This window comes from Bombina bombina, chromosome 5, assembly GCF_027579735.1.
Source record: "Bombina bombina isolate aBomBom1 chromosome 5, aBomBom1.pri, whole genome shotgun sequence".
In the NCBI taxonomy this organism is placed as follows: Eukaryota; Metazoa; Chordata; class Amphibia; order Anura; family Bombinatoridae; genus Bombina; species Bombina bombina.
In genome coordinates this window covers 1,051,607,278-1,051,623,714 of record NC_069503.1, presented here as the reverse complement: position 1 = coordinate 1,051,623,714, position 16,437 = coordinate 1,051,607,278, and the positions used below count along the sequence as shown (strand labels likewise).

General features: G+C 39.4%; 1 protein-coding gene across 2 annotated transcripts in view; it reads left to right on the top strand.

Annotated features, from left to right (window-relative positions):
• TAF2 (TATA-box binding protein associated factor 2) overlaps window positions 1-16,437 on the top strand; it is a 382,948-nt gene that overhangs the window by 312,143 nt on the left and 54,368 nt on the right. For both annotated transcript variants that reach the window (XM_053715318.1, XM_053715317.1), the window contains exon 24: window positions 10,614-10,766. In XM_053715318.1, coding sequence (XP_053571293.1) covers window positions 10,614-10,766 — 153 coding nt within the window. The remainder of the gene's footprint in view (window positions 1-10,613; window positions 10,767-16,437) is intronic.

The following is a 16,437-nucleotide window of genomic DNA, read 5'->3' as shown; positions in this document are numbered from 1 at the left end:
ACCTTAGCTAAGCGTACCACTATCCCGGTGGAGGATAGCTGTGCTTTTTCAGATCCAATGGATAAAAAGTTAGAGGGTTACCTTAAGAAAATGTTTGTTCAACAAGGTTTTATATTGCAACCCCTTGCATGCATTGCGCCGATCACGGCTGCAGCGGCATTCTGGATTGAGTCTCTGGAAGAGAACATTGGTTCAGCTACTCTGGACGACATTACGGACAGGCTTAGAGTCCTTAAACTAGCTAATTCATTCATTTCGGAGGCCGTAGTACATCTTACTAAACTTACGGCGAAGAATTCAGGATTCGCCATTCAGGCACGCAGGGCGCTGTGGCTAAAATCCTGGTCAGCTGATGTTACTTCTAAGTCTAAATTGCTTAATATACCTTTCAAAGGGCAGACCTTATTCGGGCCCGGGTTGAAAGAGATTATCGCTGACATTACAGGAGGTAAAGGCCATGCCCTGCCTCAGGACAAAGCCAAAGCCAAGACTAGACAGTCTAATTTTCGTTCCTTTCGTAATTTCAAAGCAGGAGCAGCATCAACTTCCTCTGCACCAAAACAGGAAGGAGCTGTTGCTCGCTACAGACAAGGCTGGAAACCTAACCAGTCCTGGAACAAGGGCAAGCAGACTAGGAAACCTGCTGCTGCCCCTAAAACAGCATGAATTGAGGGCCCCCGATCCGGGATCGGATCTAGTGGGGGGCAGACTTTCTCTCTTCGCCCAGGCTTGGGCAAGAGATGTTCAGGATCCCTGGGCGCTAGAGATAATATCTCAGGGATACCTACTGGACTTCAAATACTCTCCTCCAAGAGAGAGATTTCATCTGTCAAGATTGTCAACAATCCAGACAAAGAAAGAGGCGTTTCTACGCTGCGTACAAGAGCTCTTGTTAATGGGAGTAATCCATCCAGTTCCACGATCGGAACAGGGACAGGGGTTTTACTCAAATCTGTTTGTGGTTCCCAAAAAAGAGGGAACTTTCAGACCAATCCTGGACTTAAAGATCCTAAACAAATTCCTAAGAGTTCCATCGTTCAAGATGGAGACTATTCGGACAATTTTACCTATGATCCAAGAGGGTCAGTACATGACCACTGTAGATTTAAAAGATGCTTACCTTCACATACCGATTCACAAAGATCATTATCGGTACCTAAGGTTTGCCTTCCTAGACAGGCATTACCAGTTTGTGGCTCTTCCATTCGGATTGGCTACAGCTCCAAGAATCTTCACAAAGGTTCTGGGTGCTCTTCTGGCGGTACTAAGACCGCGGGGAATCTCGGTAGCTCCATACCTAGACGACATTCTGATACAAGCTTCAAGCTTTCAAACTGCCAAGTCTCATACAGAGTTAGTGCTGGCATTTCTAAGGTCACATGGATGGAAGGTGAACGAAAAGAAAAGTTCACTCGTTCCACTCACAAGAGTTCCCTTCCTGGGGACTCTTATAGATTCTGTAGAAATGAAGATTTACCTGACAGAGGACAGGCTAACAAGACTTCAAAGTGCTTGCCGCACCCTTCATTCCATTCAACACCCGTCAGTGGCTCAATGCATGGAGGTAATCGGCTTAATGGTAGCGGCAATGGACATAGTACCCTTTGCACGCTTACACCTCAGACCACTGCAACTGTGCATGCTAAGTCAGTGGAATGGGGATTACTCAGACTTATCCCCTTCTCTGAATCTGGATCAAGAGACCAGAAATTCTCTTCTATGGTGGCTTTCTCGGCCACATCTGTCCAGGGGGATGCCATTCAGCAGACCAGACTGGACAATTGTAACAACAGACGCCAGCCTTCTAGGTTGGGGTGCCGTCTGGAATTCTCTGAAGGCTCAGGGACAATGGAGTCAGGAGGAGAGTCTCCTGCCAATAAACATTCTGGAATTGAGAGCAGTTCTCAATGCCCTCCTGGCTTGGCCCCAGTTGACAACTCGGGGGTTCATCAGGTTTCAGTCGGACAACATCACGACTGTAGCTTACATCAACCATCAGGGAGGGACAAGAAGCTCCCTAGCTATGATGGAAGTATCAAAGATAATTCGCTGGGCAGAGTCTCACTCTTGCCACCTGTCAGCAATCCACATCCCGGGAGTGGAGAACTGGGAGGCGGATTTCTTAAGTCGTCAGACTTTTCATCCGGGGGAGTGGGAACTTCATCCGGAGGTCTTTGCCCAAATACTTCGACGTTGGGGCAAACCAGAGATAGATCTCATGGCGTCTCGACAGAACGCCAAGCTTCCTCGTTACGGGTCCAGATCCAGGGATCCAGGAGCAGTCCTAATAGATGCTCTGACAGCACCTTGGGACTTCAGGATGGCTTACGTTTTTCCACCCTTCCCGTTGCTTCCTCGATTGATTGCCAGAATCAAACAAGAGAGAGCATCAGTGATTCTAATAGCACCTGCGTGGCCACGCAGGACTTGGTATGCAGACCTGGTGGACATGTCATCCTGTCCACCTTGGTCTCTACCTCTGAAATAGGACCTTCTGATACAGGGTCCCTTCAAACATCAAAATCTAACTTCTCTGAAGCTGACTGCTTGGAAATTGAACGCTTGATTTTATCAAGACGTGGGTTTTCTGAGTCAGTTATTGATACCTTAATACAGGCTAGGAAACCTGTTACCAGAAAGATTTACCATAAGATATGGCGTAAATACCCATATTGGTGTGAATCCAAAGGTTACTCTTGGAGTAAGGTTAGGATTCCTAGGATATTGTCTTTTCTACAAGAAGGTTTAGAAAAGGGTTTATCTGCTAGTTCATTAAAGGGACAGATCTCAGCTCTGTCCATTCTGTTACACAAACGTCTGTCAGAAGTTCCTGACGTCCAGGCTTTTTGTCAGGCTTTGGCCAGGATTAAGCCTGTGTTTAAAACTGTTGCTCCACCATGGAGTTTAAACCTTGTTCTTAATGTTTTACAGGGCGTTCCGTTTGAACCCCTTCATTCCATTGATATAAAGTTGTTATCTTGGAAAGTTCTATTTTTAATGGCTATTTCCTCGGCTCGAAGAGTCTCTGAATTATCAGCCTTACATTGTGATTCTCCTTATTTGATTTTTCATTCGGATAAGGTAGTCCTGCGTACTAAACCTGGGTTCTTACCTAAGGTAGTTACTAACAGGAATATCAATCAAGAGATTGTTGTTCCTTCTTTATGCCCAAATCCTTCTTCAAAGAAGGAACGTCTACTGCACAACCTGGATGTAGTCCGTGCTCTAAAATTTTACTTACAGGCAACTAAGGAATTTCGACAAACGTCTTCTCTGTTTGTCATTTACTCTGGGCAGAGGAGAGGTCAAAAAGCTTCCGCTACCTCTCTTTCTTTTTGGCTTCGTAGCATAATTCGTTTAGCTTATGAGACTGCTGGTCAGCAGCCTCCTGAAAGAATTACAGCTCATTCTACTAGAGCTGTGGCTTCCACTTGGGCCTTCAAGAATGAGGCCTCTGTTGAACAGATTTGCAAGGCTGCAACTTGGTCTTCGCTTCATACTTTTTCCAAATTTTACAAATTTGACACTTTTGCTTCATCGGAGGCTATTTTTGGGAGAAAGGTTCTTCAGGCAGTGGTTCCTTCTGTATAAAGAGCTTGCCTATCCCTCCCGTCATCCGTGTACTTTTGCTTTGGTATTGGTATCCCAGAAGTAATGATGACCCGTGGACTGATCACACTTAACAGAAGAAAACATAATTTATGCTTACCTGATAAATTCCTTTCTTCTGTAGTGTGATCAGTCCACGGCCCGCCCTGTTTTTAAGGCAGGTAAATATTTTTTAATTTATACTCCAGTCACCACTTCACCCTTGGCTTTTCCTTTCTCGTTGTCCTTGGTCGAATGACTGGGAGTGACGTAGAGGGGAGGAGCTATATGCAGCTCTGCTGGGTGAATCCTCTTGCACTTCCTGTTGGGGAGGAGTAATATCCCAGAAGTAATGATGACCCGTGGACTGATCACACTACAGAAGAAAGGAATTTATCAGGTAAGCATAAATTATGTTTTTTCTCCAGACGTTACTGCGCAGTTCAGACGGCGGTTTCTGCGGCCTTAATGCTTTACCTCACCCTGTTAAGCGAACGCGAAAGGTTACATATTGCACTCCTTCCCAGAGTACATCAAATAATGTTTGGATCTAACTGATAGGGTTATCCGAGGAAGAAGTTCTTTCTGAGACTATGAACTTTCTGGGTCAGAGTCTGCTGCCTCTCAACCTCCAGCTGCGGAGGAACCAGACTTTAGTTTTAGGAATTTGCGCTTCTTCTAAAGGAACTTTTTGGCGAGTTCAGGGGTTCCAGAGGTCATGTTGCCTGATGAACCTTTATTTCCTAAATTGAATAGAGTTTGAGGACAGGGTGGTGCCTTTCCTTCCCTGCTCCTGTTGTCCCGGGGTATTACACCTTGAACTATACAGTTCACTGTGGGTGCGACTGTCCCTAAATGTTGTGCCTTTCGTTACAGAATTGTGCGCCTTCGCGGTCTGCTCTTCGAATGGCGCACCTCATTAGACGTGGGGATGATGTAATCTAATGATTGTCCATGTATTGAGATCTTTTCCATTTTTTTTGGAAGATCAGGGCTCAATTTGGCTGGTCCTGCGGTAGGCCTTTTTCTTTTTGGGCGTTATCCTACGGGTTGCCCTGTATTTTATTTTCATCCGATAGGATGTCCTGTCTGTTTTCCTTCTTCCCCTCTGAGGGAGGATTTATGCGGCTTGACGGTTAGGACCCGGATTGCAGGCTGGTCCTGTTTGGGTTCAGTTCTGTCTGGTGGCTGTTCGGACACGTGGCGCCGCTCTGCTTGGCTGGTCCGATAGAGGCGCTGAGTGCTCATGTTTTCAACTAAGCATTCAACTAAGCTCATGTGTTCAACTAAGCATTCTAGAGGACCGGTGGGTCCATGAGGCAGGAAGGATTGGCTCAGTCCTTATAGCCTTCAATTTGGATGACTGGGTCAGTGGAGTTCTGCTGCGTATCTCTCTCTCTTGTGTCTGAGGTTGTCTTGTGTACAAAGGATTGTGTCCCAGGGCCATATATACAGTTGTGTTCATAAGTTTACATACCCTGGCAGAATTTATGATTTCTTGGCCATTTTTCAGAGAATATAAATGATAACACAAAAAACTTTTCTTTCACTCATGGTTAGTGTTTGGCTGAAGCCATTTATTATCAATGAACTGTGTTTACTCTTTTTAATTCATAATGACAACAGTCATAAATTATGCCAGGGTATGTAAACTTATGAGCACAACTGTGTGTGTATATATATATATATATATATATATATATATATATATATATATACACAGTTGTATGCAAAAGTTTAGACACCCCTGACAATTTCCATTATTTTAATTTATAAATAATTGGGTGTTTGGATCAGCAATTTCATTTTGATCTATTAAATAACTGAAGGACACAGTAATACTTCAGTAGTGAAATGAGGTTTATTGGATTAACAGACAATGTGCAATATGCATCAAAACGAAATTAGGTGCATAAATTTGGTCACCCCAACAGAAATATTGCATCAATATTTAGTAGAGCCTCCTTTAGCAGAAATAACAGCCTCTAGACTCTTCCTATAGCCTGTAATGAGTGTCTGGATTTTGGATGAAGGTATTTTGGACCATTTCTCCTTGCAAAACATCTCCAGTTCAGTTAGGTTTGATGGTTGCAGAGCATGGACAGCCTGCTTCAAATCACCCCACAGATTTTCAATCTTATTCAGGTCTGGATACTGGGATGGCCATTCCAGAACATTGTACTTGTTCCTCTGCATAAATGCCAGAGTAGATTTTTAGCAGTGTTTTGGGTTGTTGTCTTGTTGAAATATCCTGCTCCGGCGTAACTTCAACTTTGTGACTGATTCCTCAACATTATTCTCAAGTATCTGCTGATATTGAGTGGAATCCATGAGACCCTCAACTTTTAACTAGATTCCCAGTACCAGCACTGGCCACACAGCCCTACAGCATGATGGAACAACCACCAAATTTTACTGTGGCTAGCAAGTGTTTGTCTTGGAACGCTGTGTTCTTTTGCCGCCAAATTTATGCACCTGTCTAATTTCGTTTTGATGCATATTGCACATTTTCTGTTAATTCAATAAACCTTACTTAACTGCTGAAATATTACTGTGTCCTTCAGTTATTTGATAGATCAAAATGAAATTGCTGATCCAAACACCCAATTATTTATAAATGAAAATCATGGAAATTGTCAGGGGTGCCTAAACTTTTGCATGCGACTGTGTGTATATATATATATATATATATATATATATATATATATATATATATATATATAGCCCTGGGACACAATCCTTTACATCATTCCCATTGCTGTTTTGCGTGCGTCAGTTTTTTTTGGTGCGCTTAGTTTGAAATTCTCATGTCGGCCTTTGGGTTTACGCAAGTCAAGTTAATGCTTGTCAGGTTAGCGCGCGTCCTTTTATTATTATAGTTAGTTTCGCACTTAGGCTAGTTTACGCAGCGTTGGGTTAGCACACATTCGTCTTCAGCTATGTGCACATCAGGTTTTGGATCGCTAAATACTTTATAGCTGTTAGGTTGTTTTCTTTTTTTGCATATTTTCTTTCTCAGATCTGGAAGTTATGGGAGTGATTGTACCAGTTCCTTTGCAGGAACAGGGGATGGGATTTTATTCAAATCTCTTTATTGTTCCATAGAAGAAGGGTACTTTCAGACCAGTTCTGGATCTGAAAGCTCTGTACAAATTTGTAAGGATTCCATCTTTCAAAATGGAAACTATTCGGACTGTTCTGCCTTTTGTTCAGCAAGGTCAGTTTATGTCCACAATAGATTTAAAAGATGCTTACCTTCATGTTCCTATTCACAAAGAACATTTCCAGTTTCTATGGTTTGCCTTTCTGGACAGGCATTTTCAGTTTGTTGGTCTACCATTTGGCCTGGCTACGGCTCCATGAATATTCATAAAGGTTCTGGGTGCCCCTTAGTCTGTAATTAGAACTCATGGTATTGCTGTGGTTCCATACATGGATGACATCTTGGTTCGAGCTCCATCTTTTCCTTTAGGAGAATATCACACCAACTGACACTTGTTGTTTCTTCGACAACATAGTTGAAGGATCAATTTTTCATAAAGTTATTTGATTCCTCAAACAAAAGTTTTTGGGGTTTTCAAATGGATTCAATCTCTTTGAGTCTTTCTCTAACAGAGCAGAGACGGTTAAGATTGGTGTCAGCCTTCGGTCTCTCTTTTTCCTCTCGGTGGCTTTTTCTAAGGAACTTACAGTTCCCTAGCCATGAGGGAGGTGTCTCAAATTCTCTCATGGGCAGAAATCAATTCCTGTCAAGCCTCTGCGATTCATATTCCTGGGAAGCTGACTTTCTCCATCGTCATTATCTACATCCAGGGGAGTGGTCTCTTCACCAGGATATGTTCAATCAGATTATGTATCTTTGGGGTCTCCCAGAGATAAATCTGAGGGCCTCTCATTTCATCAATGAATTTCCCAGATACGTTACGAGGTCCAGGGATCCTCAAGCAGAGTTAGTGGATGCGCTAGTAGTTCCTTGGTCGTTTCAGCTTTCTTATCTGTTTCCTCCTCTTTTACTACCCAGAGTGATTTCCAAGATAAGACTAGCGAAACCTTCAGTAATCCTGATTGTCCCAACTTGGCATCCTCAGGATTTGGTATGCAGATATGGTTCAGATGTCCAGTTGGCCTCTGCGGTCAGACCTGCTGTCTCAAGGTCCCTTTTTTCCATCCGTATCTCAAGTCTCTGAACTTGATGGCATGGAAATTTAACATTTAGTCCTTAGACATAGGGGTTTCTCTTATTCTGTGATTGAAACCTTAATTCAGTCTCTTAAGCCTGTAACTAGGAGAATCTATCACATGGTCTGGAAGGCCTTTATTTCTTGGTGCATAGATCATGGTTTTTCCTGGCATTCTTTCAGAATTCCTAGGATATTGCAGCTCTTACAGGATAGTCTGTATAAGGGCTTATCTGCCTGTTCTCTGAAGGGGCCTTGCAGATATGGTTCAGCTGTCCTCATTGGCCTCTTTTATGTTGACCAGACCTTCTATCTCAAGGTCACTTTTTCCATCCGGAACTCAAATCTCTAAGCTGGATGGTATGGAGATTGAATGGTTAGTTCTTAAAGGGATATGAAACCCAATTTTTTTTTATGCTATGATTCAGATAGAGCATGCAATTCTAAGCAAACTTCTAATTTACTCCTATTAAACAAAAATATTTTCGTTCTCTTGGTATCTTTATTTGAAAAAGTAGGAATGTAAGCTTAGGAGCCTGCTAATGTTTGGTTCAGCATCCTGGGTAGCGTTTGCTGATTGGTGGCTACATTTAGCACTAAATTTGATTTCTTGCCTTAAGTTGTGTCTTCAGACAATACCAGTCGGTAAATTGTTGTCCCTTCTTTGTGTCCTAATCCCAAGAATGCTTCAGACAGATCTTTCCATAATTTGGATGTTGTTAGAACATTGAAGTATTATATTGATGGTACTAAGGATTTCAGACAAACTTCTAGTTTGCATAAATGAAAAGAGAGAAGCGCTCAACCTGGGAACGAACAATAGCATAATAGCTTGTTCTATGGCTAGTTACCATTCTAGAAGCAGCCTCTTTTTGCTCAACATGTGCCTTTCACAGATAAGAACTTTCCTGTAGCATATCAGTCTGATCCTGACTTAACAGTGCAGTCCAGCCCCGAAATACCAGGCAATCCCTCTCTGAACAAGGGAAACGGCAAAACCCCAGACGTACATTTCAGCCTAGTGTGGGCCTCGTCAGTGAGGTGCAGCCAAACTTCTAGTTTGTTGGTTAACGTTTCTAGTTCTAGGAAAGGACAGAAAGTCTCTGCTGTTTCTTTGGCCTCTTGGTTGAAACTTTTGATTCATAAGGCTTACTTGGAGGTAGGTCAGCCTCCACCAAAACGGATTGCTGCTCATTCTACTAGAACAGGTGACCCGATTTGGGATTTCAAGAATAAGGCTTTAGTTGACTGGAGAAAAAAACAGTATTCATGGGAACATACATTTAGTGGTAAGCATCAATTACATAACACCAGGACTTTCTCCAGTTGACTAAATTTGCAAGGCAGCTACTTGGTCTTCTCTGCATACTTTTACTAAATTCTACGATTTTTAAATGTTGCTTCTTCTGAGACAGCCTTTGGTAGGAGAGTCCTTCAGGCAGTTTTCTCAGCTTGATTTGTTTTTGGCTGTTGATTTAATTTTAAGTGCATTAAAAAATGCCTTTTCAGTTCTTGTGGGGTTGTGGATTTAGTTTTTCAGTGAAAAAATATGTTTATTAAATCTCACCCTTTGTGTCTCATTACTCGTAGACTCCACAGCATAGGTATTAGTTTCCAGGAGTAATGGATTGTGGACTCTCACCACCTGTATAAAAGAAAACATAATTATGCTTACCTGATTCATTTATTTCATGTTGATGAGAGTCCACGAGACCCCACCCTGTGTGGGTTTTTTTGTGTTGTTTTTTTTCTTATGCACATCTTTTTTTTTTCCTTGCTCATTTTATTTTTGCTCTTATTTTTTTGTCCCTACCTCATTTTGCTTGGCTATATTTTAGACTGAGGTACCTGTGATGTGGGGGGGGGGGGGTTACAGAGCTATTGGGGTTTGAGAATCTTTGCCTTCTCCTAGTAGTAGGGAAGAGTAATACATGAAATACATTTTTTTTCAGGTAAGGATAAATTATGTTTTCTCAATGCTAGAATATAAGTTAAGTTTTATTATTTTTTATGTATGCCTTAGCGTGCTGCCATTTGTGAATTTTTACTCTTGTTTATTCCAGCATAATTACAAAACTCTGCCAATTTAAGCTCAGTAAAACAGCTTTGCAGTATTGGGCTCCTTCCAATAAGGGAAGTACTGAAATTAGTTTGGCTGTTGAAACTATTGCAGCAAACTAGATGTGCATCTAAAAAAAGTTTGTTACACAGCTGGTACATTCATTTATAGCAAGGTTACAGAAATGACTTGTAAATAGGACATTTAATGTCCCTTTATAGAGACATGGAAATCAGTAGTATGCTGGGGCTATAGGTCTCTTGTATGCTGCAACACATTCTTCGGAGCAAAGTGGGTTAAAGGGGCAGTGAGCACCTTGAGATTTTAATATAAAATGTTTGTTATACATAGTAAAACAACTTTGCAGTATACTTTCATTATTTTTTTACCCTTTTTATGTAATTTAGCTCTGAAACGTTTGGATTTTTTTTTAACTCACAACTGGAAATTCACACTGCATGCTAACAATACTACATATCTTTCTCAGACAACAGCTGTACTTGTTATACTAACAAAATGACCCTGGCTTGCTAGCCTTGTTGTCTGCAGACTTCACCCCAGATTGGCTCGTCCAAATAACATGTGGTAGATGGAGTTTGGCTAGTGCAGAAACAAAGGCAATAAATAAGATGTTCATTTATTTTAAACATGTTTAGACTTGGTTGATATCTTATTCCATAGCAAGACAACAGAAATGTCTTGTAATTACAAGGTGTTTACTTTCCCCTTAAAAGGTAGAGAAAAACGCTCTTTTATTATCTATTTTCTCTGTCTTTTTTGCCTTTAAGGAGGAAGAAGCTTTTCCCAAAGAAACAGTATCCAGTTCGTCACATTTTCAAGGTGTGAAAAGGAAATCAGAAGCTCCACATGAGTCACCCCTGGAACCTGGACAGGTACTGGAGAAGAATGAGGACAGCAGTAAAGTGAAGCTCAAAATCAGAGTAAGAAAATGTAGATTAAGATTCCAATATCAGGATAGAGGGATCTTATTTGACTATTACGCATTTCACCTTCACTGAAGGCTGTGTTTATTATTTATTAATAAAAGTCCTGGTGTTATGTAATTGATGCTTACCACTAAATGTATGTTCCCATGAATACTGTTTTTTTCTCCATACACTGTATAGATAGTTATTAGCTCACAATATGCTGATTTTTGTAGGAGACGTGTTTATGAAAATGTATTTTTAATGGGTTAGCATAAATATTTTCCAGAAAATCTATTTTTTATTGGGGGTTTTTTTATATGGTATGCTTTGAGTAGTTAAAGGGACAGTCTACTACAGAATTGTTATTGTTTAAAAAGATAGATAATCCATTTATTACCCATTCCACAGTTTTGCATAACGAACACAGTTATATTAAAGGGACACTAAACCCAATCTTTTTCTTTCATGATTCAGTTTTTTAAGCAGCTTTCTAATTTATTCCTATTATCAATTTTTCTTCGTTTTCTTGCTGAAAAAGATGGCACCTAAGCTAAGGAGCCAGCCAATTTTTGGTTCAGAACACTGGACAGCACTTGTTTGTTGGTGCTATCCAATCAGCAAGTATAACCCAGGTTGTTAACCAAAAATGGGCCGGCTTCTAAACTTACATTTCTTTCATGTAATTAGCAAGAGTCCATGAGCTAGTGACGTATGGGATATACATTCCTACCAGGAGGGGCAAAGTTTCCCAAACCTTAAAATGCCTATAAATACACCCCTCACCACACCCACAATTCAGTTTTACAAACTTTGCCTCCCATGGAGGTGGTGAAGTAAGTTTGTGCTAGATTCTACGTTGATATGCGCTTCGCAGCAGGCTGAAGCCCGGTTTTCCTCTCAGAGTGCAGTGAATGTCAGAGGGATGTGAAGAGAGTATTGCCTATTTGAATACAATGGTCTTCCTCTAGGGGATCTATTTCATAGGTTCTCTGTTATCGGTCGTAGAGATTCATCTCCTACCTCCCTTTTCAGATCGACGATATACTCTTATATACCATTACCTCTACTGATTCTCGTTTCAGTACTGGTTTGGCTATCTACTTTATGTAGATGAGTGTCCTGGGGTAAGTAAGTCTTATTTTTTGTGACACTCTAAGCTATGGTTGGGCACTTTATATGTAAAGTTCTAAATATATGTCTTTAAACTTATATTTGCCATGATTCAGGATAATCAGTATTCCTTCATTCAGACTGTCAGTTTCATTATTTGGGATAATGCATATGAATAAATATTTTTTTCTTACCTCGAAAATTTTCAATTGACTATTTTTCCCTGCGGCTGTTAGGCTCGCGGGGGCAGAAAATGCTTCATTTTATTGCGTCATTCTTGGTGCAAACTTTTTTGGCGCAATATTTTGTCATTTCCGGCGTCGTAGTTGACGCCGGAAGTTGTTTGTAGTTACGTCATTTTTTTGACGCATTTGTGTTTTCAGACGTTTTTTTGCACCAAAAAATGTGGGCGTCGGTTTCTACGTCAGAGGATGTGGCGTCATACTTGGCGCCAAAAAATATGGGCGTTGTACTTAGCGTCAATAATGTGGGCGTCATACTTGGCGCCAGAAATGTGGGCGTCATACCTGTTCCACTTTTTTCTCACATTATTTAAGTTTTACTTTTTTGTTGCCTCTGGTTGCTAGAGGCTTGTTTATTTTGCATTTTTTCCCATTCCTGAAACTGTCATTTAAGGAATTTGATAATTTTGCTTTATATGTTGTTTTTTTCTATTACATATTGCAAGATATTCAAAACACTGTTCCTGTTTCAAGAGATGCTGGGGGATTCCTGTTGACTGATATCAGTCCTACCAAAGCTAAGTTCATTTATTTTAATGTTATGAATGTTTATCTTTAGCTATGGTTTGTAATAAGTTATCATGATAAACTTTTACATGCAGAACCCATTAGTATTTATGCTTTATATATTGCTATTCTTTTTAAATCTTATGTACAAGATATACTTAGAAATTTATAAGAATATTTTTCTGATTCTATTTTAAAGGCTTTGTCTGACGTCCCGCCTTCTAATAAAATTTCTAGGTCTTTTTCAAACTTCTTTTAGTTGATGAAGTTTCAAATGTCCAACAACATAATGAATTATCCTTCTCTGATGGTGCTTTTTTTCTCATTCAGAATTTTTCTTCATCAGATATTGACACTAACAAATCTACTTTTTTATTCTTTAATAGAGTACATTTGTTCCTTGTTCAAAAGGTGTTGATTATTTTGGATATTGAAATATCTAGTTCTTTTGATTTTAAAGACTAGCTAACATTTAAATTCTGCTTGTTTATCTTCTGTGGTTTCTTCAGAGGTTTTTTTCCAGTTCCTGATACTAGGGAATGGAATAGGCTGAGAATTTTCTTTTAGTCCTTCTTTAAGGTTTTTAAATTGTATTCTTTGCCGGCAGTTAGTTTTCAGTTTTGAGGAAAGATTCCCCAAGTTAATGGGGCTATCTCTACTCCTGCTAAATATACTATTATTCTTATAGCAAATAGTATTTATTTTTTTCCTTCAGATGGTCGTATCTTATTTAAGGAAAATTATTTTCAGGTACTTTTCTTAGACCTGTAATTTATTTGGCTGATGTTGCAATTGCTGCATCTTTCTGGTTGGATACTTTAAGATCAAGTATCGGATTATGATTTGTTTTAGCATTGTTAAAAGGACAAAATCTTCTACTTTTTTGAAGTTCAGACTAAGTGCTATTGCATTGTCTTGTTATCTTGCATTTTGTTGATTATGCAAATCCAGTGTGTTGTCTGATCCTTTAACTTGATTAACATGCTAATAATTTCATTTGTGTTGTCATTTTATTAAAATATTTCGCAAATGAGGTTTAATCTATGTCTTTAGCTATTTTAGCTAGAAGAACTTTGTGATTTCAATCTTGGAATGCTAATTTGATTTCTAAAATCCATATTTCTTTTTTTCCAAGATATTCAATTATTTGGTTCATAATTGGATTCAATTATTTAACTGTTACTCTGGGCTTCAAGATTGAATTCTAAGACTAAAACTGTAAGCTTATATTAGTTTTCTGTTCTTACTAAGGAACGGAATCCTGAATTCTTCCCCAAGTAACATGTTTATAATTGGAAGTTTTTTGTTCTTCATTCAATTAAGCCTTTTAAAAGTTTAAAGTCAGCTCCCTAAATTTGCATGTAGGTGCGATTCTTATTCCAGCTTGGCTGGTAAGGGGCAGGTTAAGACTTTTTTGAAATTTGTTTGGTTCTATTCGGTCCAAACTTCTTAAACTTTGGGTACAGAATAAGTTTCAGAGTAAAACCGTCTGTGAGAAGTCTTTTTTCTCTATCATATTCCAGCTATTCCAGTAAGACTATCACTTTCCTGAAGTGTGTCTCAGACCTGGAGTTTTCTGGGGTATTTTTTCCAGTTTCATTTTAGGAACTGGGTTTTGGGGTTTTATTCAAGACTATTCATTGTTCCAAAGATAGAAAATCTTTTTGAATTGTCATATAAGTGTACCATCTTTTAGAATGGTGTTTATATGGTCTATTCTGCCTTTTTGGTCAGTGATGGCATTATTTGTTTACAATAGATACAATAGATGCATATCTTCATTTTCTGTTTTCATTCAGATTATTTTTATTTTCTGAGATTCTCTTTTTTTGACAAGCATTACCAATTTGTTGCTTTTCCTTCTGGTCTAGCAACAGCTCTAAGAATCTTTTCAAGGTTCTCAGTGTTCCTTTTTTGGACGGTATCGTGGTACTGGCTCAGTCTTTTTCGTTCTGTGGAATCTCATACGATTCAACTTTGTTGTTTCTTCAAGACATGGTTAGAGGATCTTTTTATCAAAAGCTCCTTGATTTCTCACACAAGGGTCACCTTTTTTTAGGTTTCCAGATAGATTTTGTCAATGTTTTTATCTCTAACAGACAAGTGACAAGTTTATTGGGTTCCGTTTGTCGGAACCTTCAGTCTCTATTATTTCCTTCAAGTTGCTATATATGCATGGAAGTTTTAGGTTTCATGGCTGCAGCATTTGGATTCGATTCCCTTTGCTCATTTCATAGGAAACCTTTCCAGTTTTTTATGCTGAATAATGGTGCAGGGATTCTAGGATATCACTTTTTATATCTTAGAATCCTAATGTTTAACTATCTTTGATTCGGTGGTTAAGATCACCATCATTTAGTTCTACAGGTCTCTTCGGTTCTTTCAACCTGGACCATGATCTTTACAGATGCGAGTCTTTTAGGTTGGGAGGCTGTCTGAGGATCTCTGTCAGCACAAGGGGTTTGGAAATCTCAGGAGGCGAGATTACCATTTGATATTTTGGAACTCCGTGCATTCTCAGAGTTCTTCAGTTTGGTTTCTTTTTGAAGAAGAGACGTTTTTTCAGACAGACAATGTCACAACTGTGGCGTATGTCAATCATCAGGGTGGGACTATCAGTCTTTAGGCTGTGACAGAAGTATCTCGGATATTTGCTTGGACTAAATCCAGCTCCTATCTAATTTCTGTGGTCTTTTTCCCAGGTATAGACAATTGGGAAGCGGATTATCTCTGTTAATCAAGCTTTACATCCGGGAGAATGGTCTCTTTACCCAGATATGTTTTTCAATTTTTCAGATGTGAGGGCTTCCAGAAATAGATCTGATGGCATCTCATCTAGACAAGGAACTTCCCAGGGGCCTATTCAGGTTCTGGGATCTTCAGGCGGAAGTAGTGTATGCATTAACACTTCCTTGGAATTATCAATCTGCCTATATTTTTTCATCTCTGGTTCTTCTTTTTAGAGTGATTTTCTAAATCATCAGAGACCAATCTTTGGTGTGGCTGGTGGCTCCAGCATGGCCACACAGGTTTTGGTATATGGTTCTTGTTCGGATGTTCAGTTGCCAATCTTGGTTACTTCCATTAAGGCCAGACCTTATATCTTAACATTCGGTTTTTTTCATCAGGAATTCAAACTATTAATTTGATGGTATGAAAATTTAAAGCTTGGTACTTAGTCATAGAAGTTTCTCTGACTCAGTGATTAATACTTGCAGGCTCGTAAATCTGTGTCTAGTAGGATTTATTATCGAGTTTGGAAGATTTACATCTCATGATGCTCTTCTTATTAATTCTCTTGGCATTCTTTTAGAATTCCTAGGATTTTATAGTTTCTTCATAAGGTTTTGCCTGCATGTTCCTTGAAAGGACAAATCTCTGCTTTTCTGTGCTGTTTCACAGTAAGAATTGCTAAATCTTTCTGATATTCATTGTTTTGTTCAGGCTTTGGTTCGTATCAAGCCTGTCATTTTAGCCAATTTCTCCTCCTTGGAGTCTTATTTTGGTTCTGAAGGTTTTTTCAGACTCTTCTATTTGAGCATATGCTTTCTTTGGACATTAATTACTTTCATGGAAAGTATTGTTCTTTTTAGACATCTCTTCAGCTAGAACAGTTTTTTGAATTATCTGTTCTTTCTTGTGAATCTCCTTTTTCTGATTTTTCATCAGGATAAGGTGGTTTTTGCTGTCCTCATTTCAATTTTTACCTAAAGTTGTGAATTCTAACAACATTAGTGGAGGAATTATTGTCCCTTCCTTGTGTCCTAATCCTAAGAATTCTTTGGTAAGATTCTTACATTCTTTGGATGTGGTAAGAGTTTTAA